Genomic DNA, 15,380 nt, shown 5'->3' with positions numbered 1-15,380 from the left:
TTAAATGACTAATTGCTTGGTAGGGTGGGGAGGAAAAACCAGCCCAGCTAGCCTAATGACATAAAGTTGAAGGTAAAGTGCACCTTTATCACATTGTGTTTTCTTTAGACTTTTCACAGTACAGTCTTACTGTGTTCCTAGATGAAGAGAACATGGAAACTCAGGTAGATTGTACATAAGTCAAGGTCTACAAAGAATAATCGGCCTACTTCAAAGTTAGCTTTTCCTCATCTGCTTAAATTGAGGCAATTGAAAGCGTTGTTAGGTGTGCAATAATAGGGTAGCCAATGCACAGTTAAATAGGGCATTTGTTATCTTTAAATCAGATTCCAAACACAGTGAAAGTACCAGGAAGTGTCAGGTGCATCTAACTTTAATATTAGAACAATTGTCAAAGCTGCATTTAGATAAAAGTAAAAGAAAGATGATTGCTTTCACCAAAAGCAAAGATGCAGCTGGTACTGCTTTGAACTATTATTTTAGTGTGTTCAGGCATTGCCTGAGGAACCATTATAGGATTGTCTTGTCTTACAATCAAGTCAGTTCAAAATAAGCTCTACATCTCGAATAGCTGTGTTTTAATGTGAGATGAAAGGTGCTCTTATGTAAATGTCCATTTTAAAATAGATGTGGTTTTTAACGTAAGTCTTTATCTGGCAGACTTCAACTTCTGCTCACACTAAGCCGTATTTTAAAATGCTAAGTGCCTTGAATGGAATGGTAAATGCCTTGGTCCCTTTATAAAATTGTTTCTGTAAAATGTTTTTACCCATTAAGTGCATTTGTCCCTTTGGTGCACGTGTGTAACTGAAAGTAGTTACAGACAACACAATGATAATATTTTCTGTAGTGTGTTTACTTGGTAGTTAATTCTGTTAGTGCTGGAGTCTGGGAATTTGATAACATGGTTCTGGAGCACTAGACTCAGCATAGAAATGATTTGTTGAGGAGTCTTCTGGTTTTGTCAGGCTGTGACCTGGAGACTTCTAAATATCAATTAGAATACGAATCATTCTTGTTGCAACATATGTTTGAAAAAGATTTTAGCCAGTGAAGCTTCAAGTTGTCTGAAATTGGATAGTAGATATTGATCACCTTCATTAGAAGAAAATTGGAGAGTGATTCTTCTCCCCGATTGAGAAATAGTTATGGAAGAGTGCTGCCTAAAGGAAGAAGTATTGCATTTTTCATGGAAAGTTTAAAGGAATGTAATATAGCATGTACTCTTCTTACCACTGTATGCTTTAAGAATTGAACCAGGGAGCATACGGGTTTGGGAACCTTTTTTCTTTTTTAAGGTGAAAAAAGTTGTGTGGGTTGTTCTTTTTCCTCTTTTGAGGCCATAGTAGCTTGTGCTCTACTGGAAAATAACTGCTGAGCAAAGTGAAGATTCTGCCACTGAACAAGCAGCAATAGTGAAAATACATTTATGTAGTGCTTAGTGTACAGGACCAGGAGGTACTGAATCTAAATAGCATACAGCTTGTACTGAAGGCTTTTGGCATATCTGTTTTGCATCCAGTGACTCTGGTAATGAGTTTTCCAGTCAGCTGGAATATGCTGCATGTATGCTGCAAGTTACTGTAGAGCTGCTTTGGCATCTTCACCCGTGGGGACAGCTCATGGATAGTTTAGCTTTGGCTGCTCTGATGTGATACACTGTGGTGGTATAATTGCTACACAGAGCTGTTCTGTGGAAAGCCTAGTTAATTTTAAAGCTGGAAGTGTGAAGAGTAACATGACAGGTATTTTTTCCTAAGAACAAGCTGTAGGGTTGAGTATCTTGTAAGGGATGGCAGTCTTTGAGTCTCTGTATTGCTTGTTACGTCAAAGGAAGATTTAGCCTAAGTGCTGGGGGATGGGATTCTTAGTACAGCACTGTTATGGGAATTGACCTTTGAAGTAAGTGTGCTTTGCCATCACAATGTTCAGTTTCTCTCCAGTCTGTTTGAATTCTTTCTGATCTGTTTTTGCAGTAAATAATGTGACTTTTTCCTGATACAGTTACTTCCTGGTCATATACCTGTTCAATTAGAGGTTTTCTTTCTACCTTTGTTTTAATTTATACAAATTAAGGCTTGGTTAGAAAGCTTATGCTTTATTGTAAAGACTTCTGTAGCTTTTGGGTTTCAGATTGGCTTCATACCTGACATAGCAGTTCTGCAGATATGGCAAGTTATTTATATCCTGTGAGTACTTCAGCTTTTTTATACTTGTTCTTACCTTTGTGATGCATATTGCCACTTTTTGAAGGTAATATTAGTGCCTTTTTTAAGATCACTGAATAAAAACTTAACTAGCTGGCTTAAGTTCTTGACTTGTGTAAGTCTTCATGTTGTTGCACTAATCCTCAGTAAACATTTTGTTTTTCTTCAGGTGATATCCATGGTCAGTATACAGACTTGCTTCGATTATTTGAATATGGAGGATTCCCACCAGAAGCTAATTATCTTTTCCTTGGAGATTATGTAGACAGAGGCAAACAGTCTCTGGAAACAATTTGCCTATTACTGGCATATAAAATCAAGTACCCGGAAAACTTCTTTCTCCTCAGAGGAAATCATGAGTGTGCAAGCATCAATCGAATCTATGGATTTTATGATGAATGTAAGAAAAATATTATTTTTGAAAGACTGTAACAGACTAATACTGTGTTTTGGAAACACTTGTAGTGGTGACTCTTGTATTGCAAGAGTTTCAATATTCTGTGAACCTGCTTTGAAACTTTCTAAAAATACTTTCCAGCCAAGATTAAAGTCACTTTTCTTCTACTGTCCTTGAAATGCTGTTGTAAGAGATTGAGACCTAAGTATGCTAACAGAAATAAAACCCTATGAAGACAGTTTGCTAACATTTTTGCTCAGGCTGTGATATGTATTACAGGTTGGCTTTAAAAAAACAACTTTCTCTTCCTAATGTCACACACTGTTCTTGTAGGCAAGCGGAGGTTTAACATTAAGCTGTGGAAGACCTTCACAGACTGTTTTAACTGTCTGCCTATTGCAGCCATTGTGGATGAGAAGATCTTCTGTTGTCATGGAGGTAAGCTAATGGCTGCTTTTAAAGGCTGTGTCTCAACTGATTTTGGGTTAATGCTATACCAAATGGAGTGTGGCTGTGCATACCTGATATTTAGCTGGAGATATTTAACCTTGTATTGTCTGTAAAGGTCACGCTTTTCTGTGCACTTGTCAGTAGACAGGTGTCATTCTTAATGATACACGTGGCCCTCTTGTGCCTGAGGGGAAGTGCATCTGTAAGTATTCCCTCAGTGTATCTCTCTGAAGGATACTTAATGCTAGAATTATTGCCTAATTTGCCACATGAGCTGTTACTGTATTGCAGCCTTAGCTAAGACTAGCATCCCCAGCAGTGAAGAATGGCTTTCACATGTAACCTTGGCTCTGTACTTTTGGGTCTATACTTTTGGCCTGTTTTCACAACACTTTTGTGGAGGGGACCTCTGAGGTCACACAGTCAAGCCTGCAGCCTGAAGCAAGACATTTGTTAACATTGGAATGGACATGGCTTGCATGGACTCCATAAAGCCTTTGCTGCTAGACAGTCTGCATTCCATGGGTACCTGTCCCAGTGCTGCTCTGTTCTTGTACTGGAAAAAGTGTTTGGTGTTGATCTGACTGAGGGCTGTGACTTGTCTGAATATTGGAACTTACTTGGGCTCTCTTCTTTGTAGAACAGGCCTCCCCATGATTTTACAGGCAGTGATGCTTAACTGGTTTTCAGAAGCTTGCACTGTCAAACAGTTGTCAAGAATTTGAAATTACTTGTAGTAGGAGCCATCCTGCCATTTTGCAGCTGCCTCCATTAATAAGCCTTGCACTGAGTGATCTAGAAATGGTTTGGTAGGTGTCACACCTGTGTTGCCAGTGAAATGGAAATAAGTGGAAATGAAAGCACTGCAGAAACATCTAGTTTGAACACCTCCCTTTGGAATTAGAAACAGTGTTTGCCCCAGATTTCCTGAGCAGACTCTTCCAGGCTTCATGAGGTTCTATTGATGGCTGCCATCCTGCCTTTATTAATTACAGGTATCAATGCAAGGTGTGCCTGTATGGAATGTGCTTTAAAAATGATCTGGAGTATTCTTGCATCTTGTATTGAAAGCTTCTGCCTTTAGTGCCTGCTAGAGAAAGCTATCGGGGTTGTACACATAATATGCTCTGAGATATTGTTAAGTCCCTGTAAAAATATAATTAATGCAGTAATACAGTTGGGTCTGCCAGCCTCTGGGTAGCGCTGACATGTTAAAATACTTCTTTTCTTACAGATCATCTTTTAATCTAGTTCTCAAGCAGTGTGGTGGTGGGTTTTTTTTGAGAACTGATACCTATCTTAAAGACTAGATCTCATAGTTTTAAGAATATGAGATATAAAGTCACTTCTGCACCTAGGTAGCCAAGTATCAGTGGCTAAAAACCCATGTAATAAATTTGCCTCCAAACCAGCGTGTGAAGAAATTACTGTTTTACTATCAACATATGTTTTTGAATTTGGGGGTATTTTTTTTTTTGGAAAACAGCGAATGAATAGCAACAAAATACTGGAGTGTTTCAGGCAAACATTTAAGTTTAGGTGGAAGAAAATCAAAGCAGCTTAGCAGGTAGAGCAGAATGCTGTGACAAAACTGGTAGTTTTATGTGTATGCATTTTGAGACCTGCACTGTGAGAAAGAAGCCTCGAGAGCTATTTTTCAAGAAAAAAGATTTAAAGTTTCATTGTAATTGGGGGGGGGGGGGGGTGGGAATTAACTTTTCCTAATTGACTAAAGAACAGGTTATTTTGTGTGTAGTATGCTTTAAGGATCCTCTTAGGAAAAGCAATATTTACTTCCTTATTCATTGCTAATTGCCCCTTAAACTTGTACGGGCTTAGTCTGTAACTGAAATTGTCAGTCAACTGATCTGCAGCTGTGAAGTAAAGTGAAAAGGTTACTAATGTGCTGTGTGCTCCTAATAAATGGAAGTGGACCTTCAGCACAGAAATAAGTTTTGCCCTTTTTCCACTCTTCTCCAGTCCTATCCAAACTGCATTCCCGATCCAATGAAGTAATGGACTGTCAACGCCTTTTCATGATGTTACTACTCTAGTAGACACTGGGGCAGCAACACAAACCATTCAACTCTGCTGGAGGTTGAAGCTAGCATGTAGATATAAGGTAGGTGCCTTTTTTACTATATTGCGCATTTTTGCATAGTTTATTTTAAAAATATTGTCCTCTGGGATATAATAAAACTTTGCAAAACCGCATAACATAGTAAAACAAAAGGCACCTAACTTCAACCCCTAGTAGTAGGCTATCTACAATAGCTTAATATCCTGAGTCATCTCTTTCACCTAAACTTTTCTGGGTATCTGTTTTGAGTTATCCATTTTACAGTGTAACTCAAACCACTCTTGCTATCCCGGTCTCTAAAAGTTCATGCTACTGAAAAGATCTTTCATCATATCTTTTCCATCACTTCCCTCTCTTCCCATGTTCCTCATACATCTCACAATTTGTCCTTCTTTTAAGGCTGTCCTCTCAACTAACTTCTGACTTTACTCTTTATCTCACTTCATTAAAGCTTATTCCATAACCATTCCTGACTTCTTCCTTTTTTCTCTGCATTGTATTCTGTATAGCTTTGGTCCTCTTATCTATGACACCACTCTCTAGCTCTAATCTTTAGAGAACTTACATGATTAGTTTCAAGTTTCTATAAATGAAGTCCATATTGTAGTGTCATATTGATGGAATACATTGGTCTTACCACATTGGATTTAAGCTCTGAGATGGGAGTTGTGTTTGTACAGTAGAATACTGCATTTATGTAGTATTTTCAGGCTCTGGAATTTTGTTTTTCTTGTGGTGTTAATGACAATGAAATGGATGTTGATGTTTAACTCCACTTGATTTACATAGTATTCAAAGATTACACAATAAAAGTCAGTACCCATTGCACTTACTTTACCAATTCTGCCCAGTCAGAGTAGTTCAAATCAAATTTGATGAGTCTGCCAGGAGTAATGACAATTCTTTCTGTTTTCCCTTAGGGGAGAGGTGGTCTTATGCTTCAAAAAGATAGGGTACTAAGTATACTGAAAGATATTTATTCTGTGCTTAGCTGTTGTGACAAAACAACTTAATTGTATACTTTTAGTACACTGTAGGTTTCAGCAATCACTGTAGTGGCAGCAGCCTTAGAGTGAACAGCTTTAGCCTGTGTTTTCATTCTTATGTCCTTCATTTAACAATGATCATGTAGGACTTTTCTCTGTAGGTATGAATTTGAGACATTAGCCATTTCTTTTTGTGCAGGGGGAGTTAGGAAAATACTTGGGAAAATAAATGGTTGCAAGGAAGTCTGCAAACCTGCAGGCAATTCTGTAGGGTTTTGTTATTTTACAGTAGTGTAAAATAGCACAAAAATCGACAGCCACAGGGCTGAGATATGGTTTGTAATAACATTTCCTTTTAAAGAATCATAGAGTGCTTTGAGTTGGAAGGCACCTTAAAAATCACCTAGTTCCAGTGACCCTGCTGTGGGCAAGGAACCTTCCACTAGACCAGGAAGCTCAATTCCATCCAGCCTGGCCTTGACCACTTCCAGGGACTAAAGATGTATTTTGGGTGCAACCTGAAATGCTGAAAGCTGTAATGTCATAGAAAGTCACAAGCTAGTTGTGCTTATTTCACTGAGACTGCCCCTTACAATCTCTGGGTATGGTGCTGAGTGCTAATGTCGTGTGTGCAAATAGATCAGATCTGGGGAAGGGGAAGTGATACATTCAGTACAGTTTAAAAGCTGTTTGTCTACTTGAATTTACATTATTATTCCTGTATTGTTGTGTTTATAGACTTGACTGATACTCCCTTTAAGTAGTTCACTGTCAGATTTCTGCTGTCCTTGCAACCTCAAGGTAATAGCATAGACAGCTTTAGCGAGCTGATGATGATAGAAGGCTTTTACCATAAGACTGCTTCAACAAAAATAATCTAAAGTCTTCATACTTGAAGAAAAGTTCCTCAAGTCTGTATCAAATGCTTTGGTTCCTGTCAGATATCGTTGTTCTTGTAACATACACATTGCCACTGTGCAAACTAGCTGAAATTATTTTATATGGTGACCCCTTTCCAATGACAACTTTCTTCTGTCCTGTTCAGAGTTCTGGACTGAGTCAAATGGATATGGTTTGTCAACATGAAATACATTTCATCACAAATTAGGTCTTCATGTTCTATTTTCAAATTTGCAGCTTTCTTAATTAGATACCTTGGCCTAAGTCATTTAAGACACCTACGACCCTTACTTAAGGACATGTTAAGATGCTAGGGCATTTAGTAGGCTCTCTTTTATGCCTGTATGCCCCAAGTAGAGGAGCTTTAGGGTGTGTAAACTCTTCAAAGGGTGGCTTTGGAATTCCATGCTTTAGTTGTAATTAGTTGTAATTGCATGTTAATGGCTAAACTGTAGAAAGATAGCTATGTCTGTACTAAGGGATTTTTTTTTTTTTGAGTAATCAAAGTACTGTGATTTTATAATTGACTTAAGCAGCTGAGCTACAGTAGATGACAAGCTCCATGGCTAAAAGGATGGTAATTAGAACCCCTTGCTAATTTCACTTGCGTTATTCTCTGTCCCTCTATTCAGCAACGTAATTGTCTTATAGCAAACTGCCTTTTGTTTATGTTGCAGTGGAAACAATGGATGCAGTGTGCCTTTGAACCTCAAATCTTGTGTTCTCTGGAACCCTTTCCACAGGTAAAATGTGTATATGAGTCACTTGTTTTCTTGTACTTTTACAGGACTGTCTCCAGATCTCCAGTCAATGGAGCAGATCCGGAGAATTATGAGACCTACAGATGTTCCTGACACAGGTGAGTGACATGGAATTTACTGTAAATAGGTCTTAATGGTGAAACAGGTTTGATCAATTTCTGTGCAAGCAATGTGGTGACTTAACACAGCCTCTGTTCATAGTACAGTGTTCCTTGGTGCCTGTGTAGGGTGTGAGTCTTGTTCCTCATGATGGCTGTGTTGTCGGGTATGTTCAAGGTTGTTGTATGTGTTGTTGTTTGTCATAACAGAGTAGGGTATGTTTTTCAAGTTTGGATACATTATTCACAAGTTTCCCTAAAAACATCTTAGAAATCTAATGAAAGATATAGGAAACTGAACAGCTAGTCCCCTTGCCTTGGCTGGGCACACACAAATCTTTTACTCTATCAATAACTGTTCAAAGCTTCCTGAGTGTTGAGGTATCTGGGCTTCTCTCTTTGTCTCCTTCCTCTTTAATTTTGAGAAGTACAGCTCTTACTTCACTGCAGTTGGGATTTCAATTGCATCTATCAATGTATTAGTTGTGAAATTTTCTCCTGATAGGTTGTTATTCTGTTTATAAATGTTGGGTGCAAATTGCTAGTGGTTTCTGTGCAATGTTCTTTTGAATGGTTTAATCAATCTTGCTCAGTGTCTCATTTACAGATTTTTTACTAGTGGATTGAGAAGACTATTGAGCAGTACAATGGGATAGTTTTTAAAGTGATGATTTCAACAGTGGTCTGAAATTAACTTTCAGAGGGAGATACAAGATCTGAATCTTTTTTTAAACATAAGTTACAATTACAATTAAACTTTGGAGTAGAAGAATTCTGTTTCCTATAATGTTCCTTAATGTTAATGCATGGTAGTAATTCAGGGACTAATGTTAATATAGCTACTGTCCCTTAAACAACACCACTTCTGTGCAAGCCAGTATATACAGTCCTGACAGTGAGAAGTATTGTAAACTCGTGAATGGTTGTTTTGGGAGTATAAATTACTACACTGCTTGTCCTTTTATGCTACTTATTCACTCAATGCATAACCAAATAAATGTCAGTACAAACGAGTCAATCTTTGCACAGATCAGCGTTCCCAGAAAAGATGGTTCTATTCAGCAGGCGAATAATACTGCTTGAGCCACCCCCACTTCAGGAATGCCCTTACAGAACGTAGTTCTTGTTTCCATGGACACTCCACTAAAATCATCTCTCTTCTTAGTACCTCCTAAAAATAGGTATAGAGATTTTTTTTTTAAAGGCTCTTGTTTTGTGTAGTGTTTTGTTGTGTTAATTTTGCTTTCAGAAGCAATAGCTGTGTGTGTGTTGTCAGAGTGAAAATGAAATATCCCATCAGAGGCATGTGTGCTATGCTACAGTGACAAAGGTCTTCATCTTTTGGACCTATTTAAGGAAACCAGTTTTACGTAATGGGAGTAAATCTCATGGAAAATGAAAAATAAACGGAAGTAGTCTCACTTCCGTGAAGGTTTCAAGCCCTTCAAAGCGATCCCTTTGTCACTCAGGGAGTGTTTGTGTTGATACAGAAGTTTTGGTAGGTGTTCATGTGGCTGTGCCAGGATTAGATCATTATGATGGCTTCTTCTAGCCTGATGAAAAAGTCTTTTCAACTTCAAATGCAGTTTAAAGATCTCTTAGGACAGATTTGCATATTGTTCTGTATGACCCTAAAGATGATTTGATTTTGGGGTGAGGATAGAAGAGGAAGCACTTGCTAAGCAGCTGAGACAAGCAGCTTCTGTCACTTGCTGGAAATTCATGGTAAGAAACCATTAGGGATTGCAGTGCAACTATTGTTTTGAAAAACAAGTTGCTCAATACAGAACTACATTTCAGTAAAGTTAAGTTTTTGTCATGTACTGTCTGTATTCAGTAGTTTATTTCTAGATAGAAATGTTGCCTAAAATGCAGTTGTACTTGTTCTGTTCTTTGTCTTCTAAAAACAAATAAAATTTTAGCCTGTTGTTAGAGAGGAGCTGTGTCTGGCGCCAAAGACCATTTGATAAACATATGTAAATATGAAATGGTCTAGTTGCACAATAGGTTTCAGACATTGGTTTGCTTGATTACAGCTTGAAGGATCTGTTGTTTAAGAAATAACATCTTCAATATTTTGCTTAGCAAGTAACCAGATGTAAATGTAAATCAAACTTCTGAATGTCAGATGAAGGAGATTGTGAAACAATGCTGTTAAGTACTTAAATGCCTATGAGTCATCACAGGTAAAGAAAGTACAATTTCATGGAAAGCTATGAAATGCCTTTCAAACGTTTGGGGATTTGTTTGTGTTGCGGTTGGATTGGCCTGGTTCTTTCTCATGTGAAAATTCATAGAAAGTTCCATATGTGCAAAGGCATTGCAGTTGATCTAGAGAAATCTTTTTAAATACCCAGTGTTAACTCCAGAGTTAGCTGACCTTTTGTTGGCAGCAAAAAAAAATATCTTGACCAGTGCTAAAATGCCAGAGAGGCTTATTGTTCTAGTTTAGATTGCAGACTGGCTGTCACGAGGCTTTCTGAAAAAGTCAACAGGGGTCCAGGCAAATTGACAGTGCTACCTGAAGCAATAGATCAGTGTTTTGCTGTGTTACATTTTGTTTTAGTCACCTAAGGTTCCTCCTGAATGGTAGGAAAGGTAAGAATCAAAGCTGTTCCGTGTTCAGAAGCTTAATGGTACAAATTTACTTGCTGCATTTGATTGGCCTTGCATAGGACTCTTAAATTTGCCGCAGCTTTCACACTAAGCTTTCTTGGTGAGCTGTGAAATTGATGGTTGCCTTTTAATACACATGCACGTCAGTATTTTTAAACTCCTCAAATGCTCACTGTAAACACACTGAAGGTTAAAAAAAATCATCATTTCAGAGAACTGTTTGGCTCTGACTTTTTTCATCTAAAGGCATTTTCAGTGGTGAGGGGGGGAAACACTCCAAATTGGCACAGACTGTACTCTTAGTATCTGAGTTGCAGTTTAAATACTGCTGCATTTATTGTTAAGGCTTATTTTCTTTAGGAGAGTTACTCTGGTATCTACAATAGAACTGTTTTACATCATAAAATATCTCCTAAGACTGGCATCTTCACTTGTGCTATCTTTCGAAGGTTTGCTCTGTGACCTGCTGTGGTCTGACCCAGACAAAGATGTGCAAGGTTGGGGTGAAAATGATCGTGGGGTCTCTTTCACTTTTGGTGCTGATGTGGTCAGTAAATTTCTGAATCGTCATGATCTGGATTTGATCTGTCGAGCTCATCAGGTATGAATTTTGCTGCTGTTGCTTCTTAAAACCTCTCCTGCTCCTTATCAGTAGTATATATTTGAAATTTAATTTGCACTGTGTTATTTCTAGAGAAAAAAGGTCTTCCTAATAAAGGGTCTGTAAAGGCTGTGTCCTTCTGTTGGCTCAAGTTGAACTGTGTGTCTAATGTCAGTGGAGTAGAATACTAACACTGGATTTCTCCACTGATCTCTTCCTTCTGTACTGTCTGTTAAATGTTAGACGGATGGATGTGAACACCAGAGGTAAAGTTGGCGGTCTCTAAAGTGGCAGAGTGACTTGAATTTGAGATTTACACTGATGTTTGAATTTTTCAGTTTCAGCAGTAGACAGTTCCCTGGTAGTTCTGGCTTAAACTACCTCTGCTTCGCTTCATTGAAATGTTAAATGCATTTTGACTGTCTCTACAAACAATTCTGTAAATAAAAACTTTCACTGTTGCCTGTATTTTGGTTCAGCCATATGGAGTACTTTGGCATAGATTGTTTTTCTTTCTGCACATTTCAGTCAGGCTGTTTTTGCATTGTCAATCTTTAGTACACTTTTTTTATTAGGTTACTTTAAGCAAGAGTTAGGTGGACATCAGGTTTCAATTTCCTGTATAACATTTCAGTTCCATTATTTAGTCAATTTTAGAAGCTCTCCCCTGCTGTGACACAAAAATAGGCTCTTTATTCTGTGTCACTGTTAGGCTTGGGTACACTATTAGAACACTTAAATATTTATCTTAGTAATTTTACTGCTAAAACATTAGAGAAGATGTAGTATTCATTCCATATGCTGACTGTGCTGACTGGATTTCTTAATTGCTGATTAAGATTGCTGCCAATTTCCTATATTCATGTAGTTGATTCAGTTATTTATAAAAGAAGGTTGATGTCTTATCATCATGATGACTGCACCGAAGTAAGTAGTTTTATTACATTGTAACATGAAGCTTTTATTTTGGGAAAGAGGGAACATCCTTAGTTGATGCATCATACTACTTGCATTATCTTACAGGTGCATTGTGCTCTTAGGGAAGATATGGCAGAATCACTCTTTTTAAAAATAATTTTGATGCTCTAAAATCACCTACACTTGAGGTTGTGTGTAATCAACACCAATGTAAGCAAAACTTAATTGTTACAAGTTGCAGTGAAGGTGATATCCAAATCTTGTGTGCTCCAAACTAATTAGGTCAAACATCCACATTCTGTGTATAAAGCATAATATGCTGGGAATCCTTACACTGGCAGTGCATAATTGGACTTCAGCTATGAAAATACTGAACAGTCAAGCTGATGTGTGTTTAACATTTAAAGTGTCAGATATGGGCATGGGTATGCTACCTGGTCTGGCATTCGATGTCGGGTAAGACAAAATGAGTGAATTTGTCCTGTCTGAAAGTCAAGACATAAACCAGCTTTTTGATGAGTTCCTGCATCTTTCTAATATAAAGTCCAGTTTTCCTCAAGATTCTTTTTTTTTTCTTCAAAATTACTTTGCTTATGTGAGCCATATTGTTTTCTCTGGTGTTGACAGGTGGTTGAAGATGGATACGAATTCTTTGCTAAACGGCAGTTGGTCACCCTATTCTCAGCTCCAAATTATTGTGGAGAGTTTGACAATGCAGGGGGCATGATGAGTGTGGATGAAACTCTGATGTGTTCCTTCCAGGTATTGTATATGTGGGCATTAAGTACGACTGTAGGTGGTGGGCTGTATGGACCGAGTTAGTGTGCTTGTTGATGTGCTGATGGTTAGCATAGAGCAGTATTCTTAGGTTACAGCAAGGACTGCACAGGAGGCTGGCATTTGTGAACAACTGGAACTGCAAACCAACTGTTCTCCAGAAAACTGGGATTTGATGTTTTCTAAACTACTGCATATTAAGTTATTTATTCTATTCAAATGCTCATTTCAGAGTTTAATTGGGTGATTTTTTTGGTCATACCTAGTGATCAGAGTACACAATTATGCAAACTAATGGATTATAGGGAGCCTTTTAGTATGGCTGCTTTGTTCAGATTTTAGTTCCTTCCTGGATGTGTTTTCAGCCCCTTTTCTTTCCCCTTCCCACCTCAACATAGTGATAGCACTAGAAGAATTTAGAGTTAGTATTACTGTTGCATGTAGAAGTAAGAAATTTGCAGGATTGTGATGTGATTTCCTCTCCCCCGCTATCCTCGCCCCTCTTGTTCCTACTGAACAAGGTTTCACATGGGCTTAACAGTATTTGAAATGTTCTTAGTTGTTGCTGACTCAAAGGAACTTCTTTATTTTCTCTAAGATATTGAAACCATCTGAAAAGAAAGCCAAGTACCAGTATGGTGGACTGAATTCTGGGCGTCCAGTCACTCCACCTCGCACAGCTAATCCACCGAAGAAGAGGTGAAGAAAGGAAATAATGTAGAAAACACCATCAGATCTGTCAAGGACAAAACTCCATATTACAGTATATAATAAGTGTGCACTGTAAAACCATCCAGCCATTTGACACCCTTTAAGATGTCACACGTTTAACTTAAAGAGACGGGTAAAGGATCTTTATTAATTTTTTCTAGTAGAAAGATGTGCGACACTGTATTGTAACAAGTATAGCTCCAAGTTCTAATATCCAGCATAGAGAGGAAAAAAAAATTAGGAAAAAACTATTGCAACTACGTATTCACATTTACCACGGTTTTTAAAGTTGACCAACATCCCAATTAAAACTTGGTGTCATAGTTAAACCAGATGAGAGCATGATGTTCCATTTGTGTAATGTGGTCTTATTGTTGCTTGATTGCTTTTTCTTTGGTTATTTTGTAGCTAGAATGATGCAAATATGGTATCTAGTCTTATTTCCTGGCTCTTTGAAATTGGTATGAGGAAGGGGCTTTCTAGAACAGCCATTGATCTCTTATCCTCCCCCTAATCCCCTGTTTTTTCATCATAATGCCATGTGCCCCACTATAATGCAAAGTTTATAGATTGAAAGGCAAACTGAGTCCCAAATGCCCAGACTGGACAGCTTGTCAGCCAACATACATCAAGACAGAAAAACCTGTCCTGACCTTTTAACTTAAACTGCCACACAATGAATTTGTGCACTACACTATTTTAAATTATTGACGTTACACTGTGCGATGGCACTTCATTTAACTTAGATAGGACAAAAATGGTATTGCCTATTAGTTGGTAACTTGATTAAGTGGTACCTTGGCTTTAGTTTTTATTAGCATGAAACACCTTTGGCATGCTTAGCTTCCAGGTAACTTCCTACCTGTATCAAAATTCATCTTACATAGTTCCACAGAACATGAAGATCCTTATTTGCTAAGCCTTTGAAAGCTGACATTCTTTTTCATAAGAGGGTGTGTTTAAATGGTTGTTCATCAACATACAATAGGCTAGATGATGGGTGGTGAGCTGAAAATGCTACAGGAATGTCCAACTTACTGTAAGGCTTATGTCACTAAAGATTCTATCATTTGGATTTTCATGATCAAATTTCATATACTATTGTATAGACTTCTGCTTTGTAGTGTACTATAGTAGCAATAATTTCTGTATGTGATCAAGAGTTATGCAGTATTTCTTTTCAGTTCTCTCCTTTATTAAAAGAGTTAACATTGGCAAATGGCAAGATATAGAGAAGATACAAAATATATAGTAGGATAAATGAAAGGCACAGGTTTGTGATGCTTTAGGATGCAATCCTTATTGGACACAACTACAAAAGCTTTTACTGAATACTGTCAAATTTGTAAGATTCTTTGGGGGAAGGCTGCAGATTTATACCATTCTAAATGTGCATCAGTAGATATAAAACTCTTGACTTCAGTATTGTCTTTGAAAATGTTAAATTGAGGATTCTAGTAACATTTTATGAACTGGCACATTATATAATGCAAGAGATATATTGATTTCTGACACAGTGAGCAAGTTCTTTAAAATGGATTTAAGTCTCTTTTCTAATTCCATTTTGTTTTAAATGCATATTTTAAATGTAGGTTTTTTCATTTAGTAAAAATTGTCTAATTCATTTGAATGAAGTCTGACTGGTTATTTTAACATACCTGACTGTTACTCAAAACGTGTGGAGTTGGTTGTATTTTAAAAAAAAGGAAATCTTACAATATATCTATGTTACTGATTTATACTGGGTTGGTCTGTGGTTTTGAACAATGGTTTATTTTACCCCACTTTGAAGCAAACACCATTTTCAATGCTTAGAATAAAATGTCGAAGTAGATTTCTTTTGATGTTGTTCAAAGACACTTGTTCTTGAAAGTCAGT

The 15,380-nt window shown here is 37.5% G+C and overlaps 1 protein-coding gene across 2 annotated transcripts in view; it reads left to right on the top strand.

The window, feature by feature from the left end:
- Positions 1 to 15,132, top strand: part of PPP1CB (protein phosphatase 1 catalytic subunit beta) — a 28,915-nt gene extending 13,783 nt beyond the window's left edge. For both annotated transcript variants that reach the window (XM_069009794.1, XM_069009795.1), the window contains exons 3-8: positions 2,377 to 2,607; positions 2,938 to 3,042; positions 7,808 to 7,879; positions 10,945 to 11,096; positions 12,642 to 12,776; positions 13,390 to 15,132. In XM_069009794.1, the coding sequence (XP_068865895.1) occupies positions 2,377 to 2,607; positions 2,938 to 3,042; positions 7,808 to 7,879; positions 10,945 to 11,096; positions 12,642 to 12,776; positions 13,390 to 13,494 (800 nt within the window). In that variant the 3' untranslated portion in view covers positions 13,495 to 15,132. The remainder of the gene's footprint in view (positions 1 to 2,376; positions 2,608 to 2,937; positions 3,043 to 7,807; positions 7,880 to 10,944; positions 11,097 to 12,641; positions 12,777 to 13,389) is intronic.
- The last annotated feature ends 248 nt before the right edge of the window (positions 15,133 to 15,380 follow it).

Source organism: Aphelocoma coerulescens, chromosome 3 (assembly GCF_041296385.1).
Source record: "Aphelocoma coerulescens isolate FSJ_1873_10779 chromosome 3, UR_Acoe_1.0, whole genome shotgun sequence".
NCBI classification, from domain to species: domain Eukaryota; kingdom Metazoa; phylum Chordata; class Aves; order Passeriformes; family Corvidae; genus Aphelocoma; species Aphelocoma coerulescens.
This window is presented reverse-complemented; position numbering and strand designations above follow the sequence as displayed.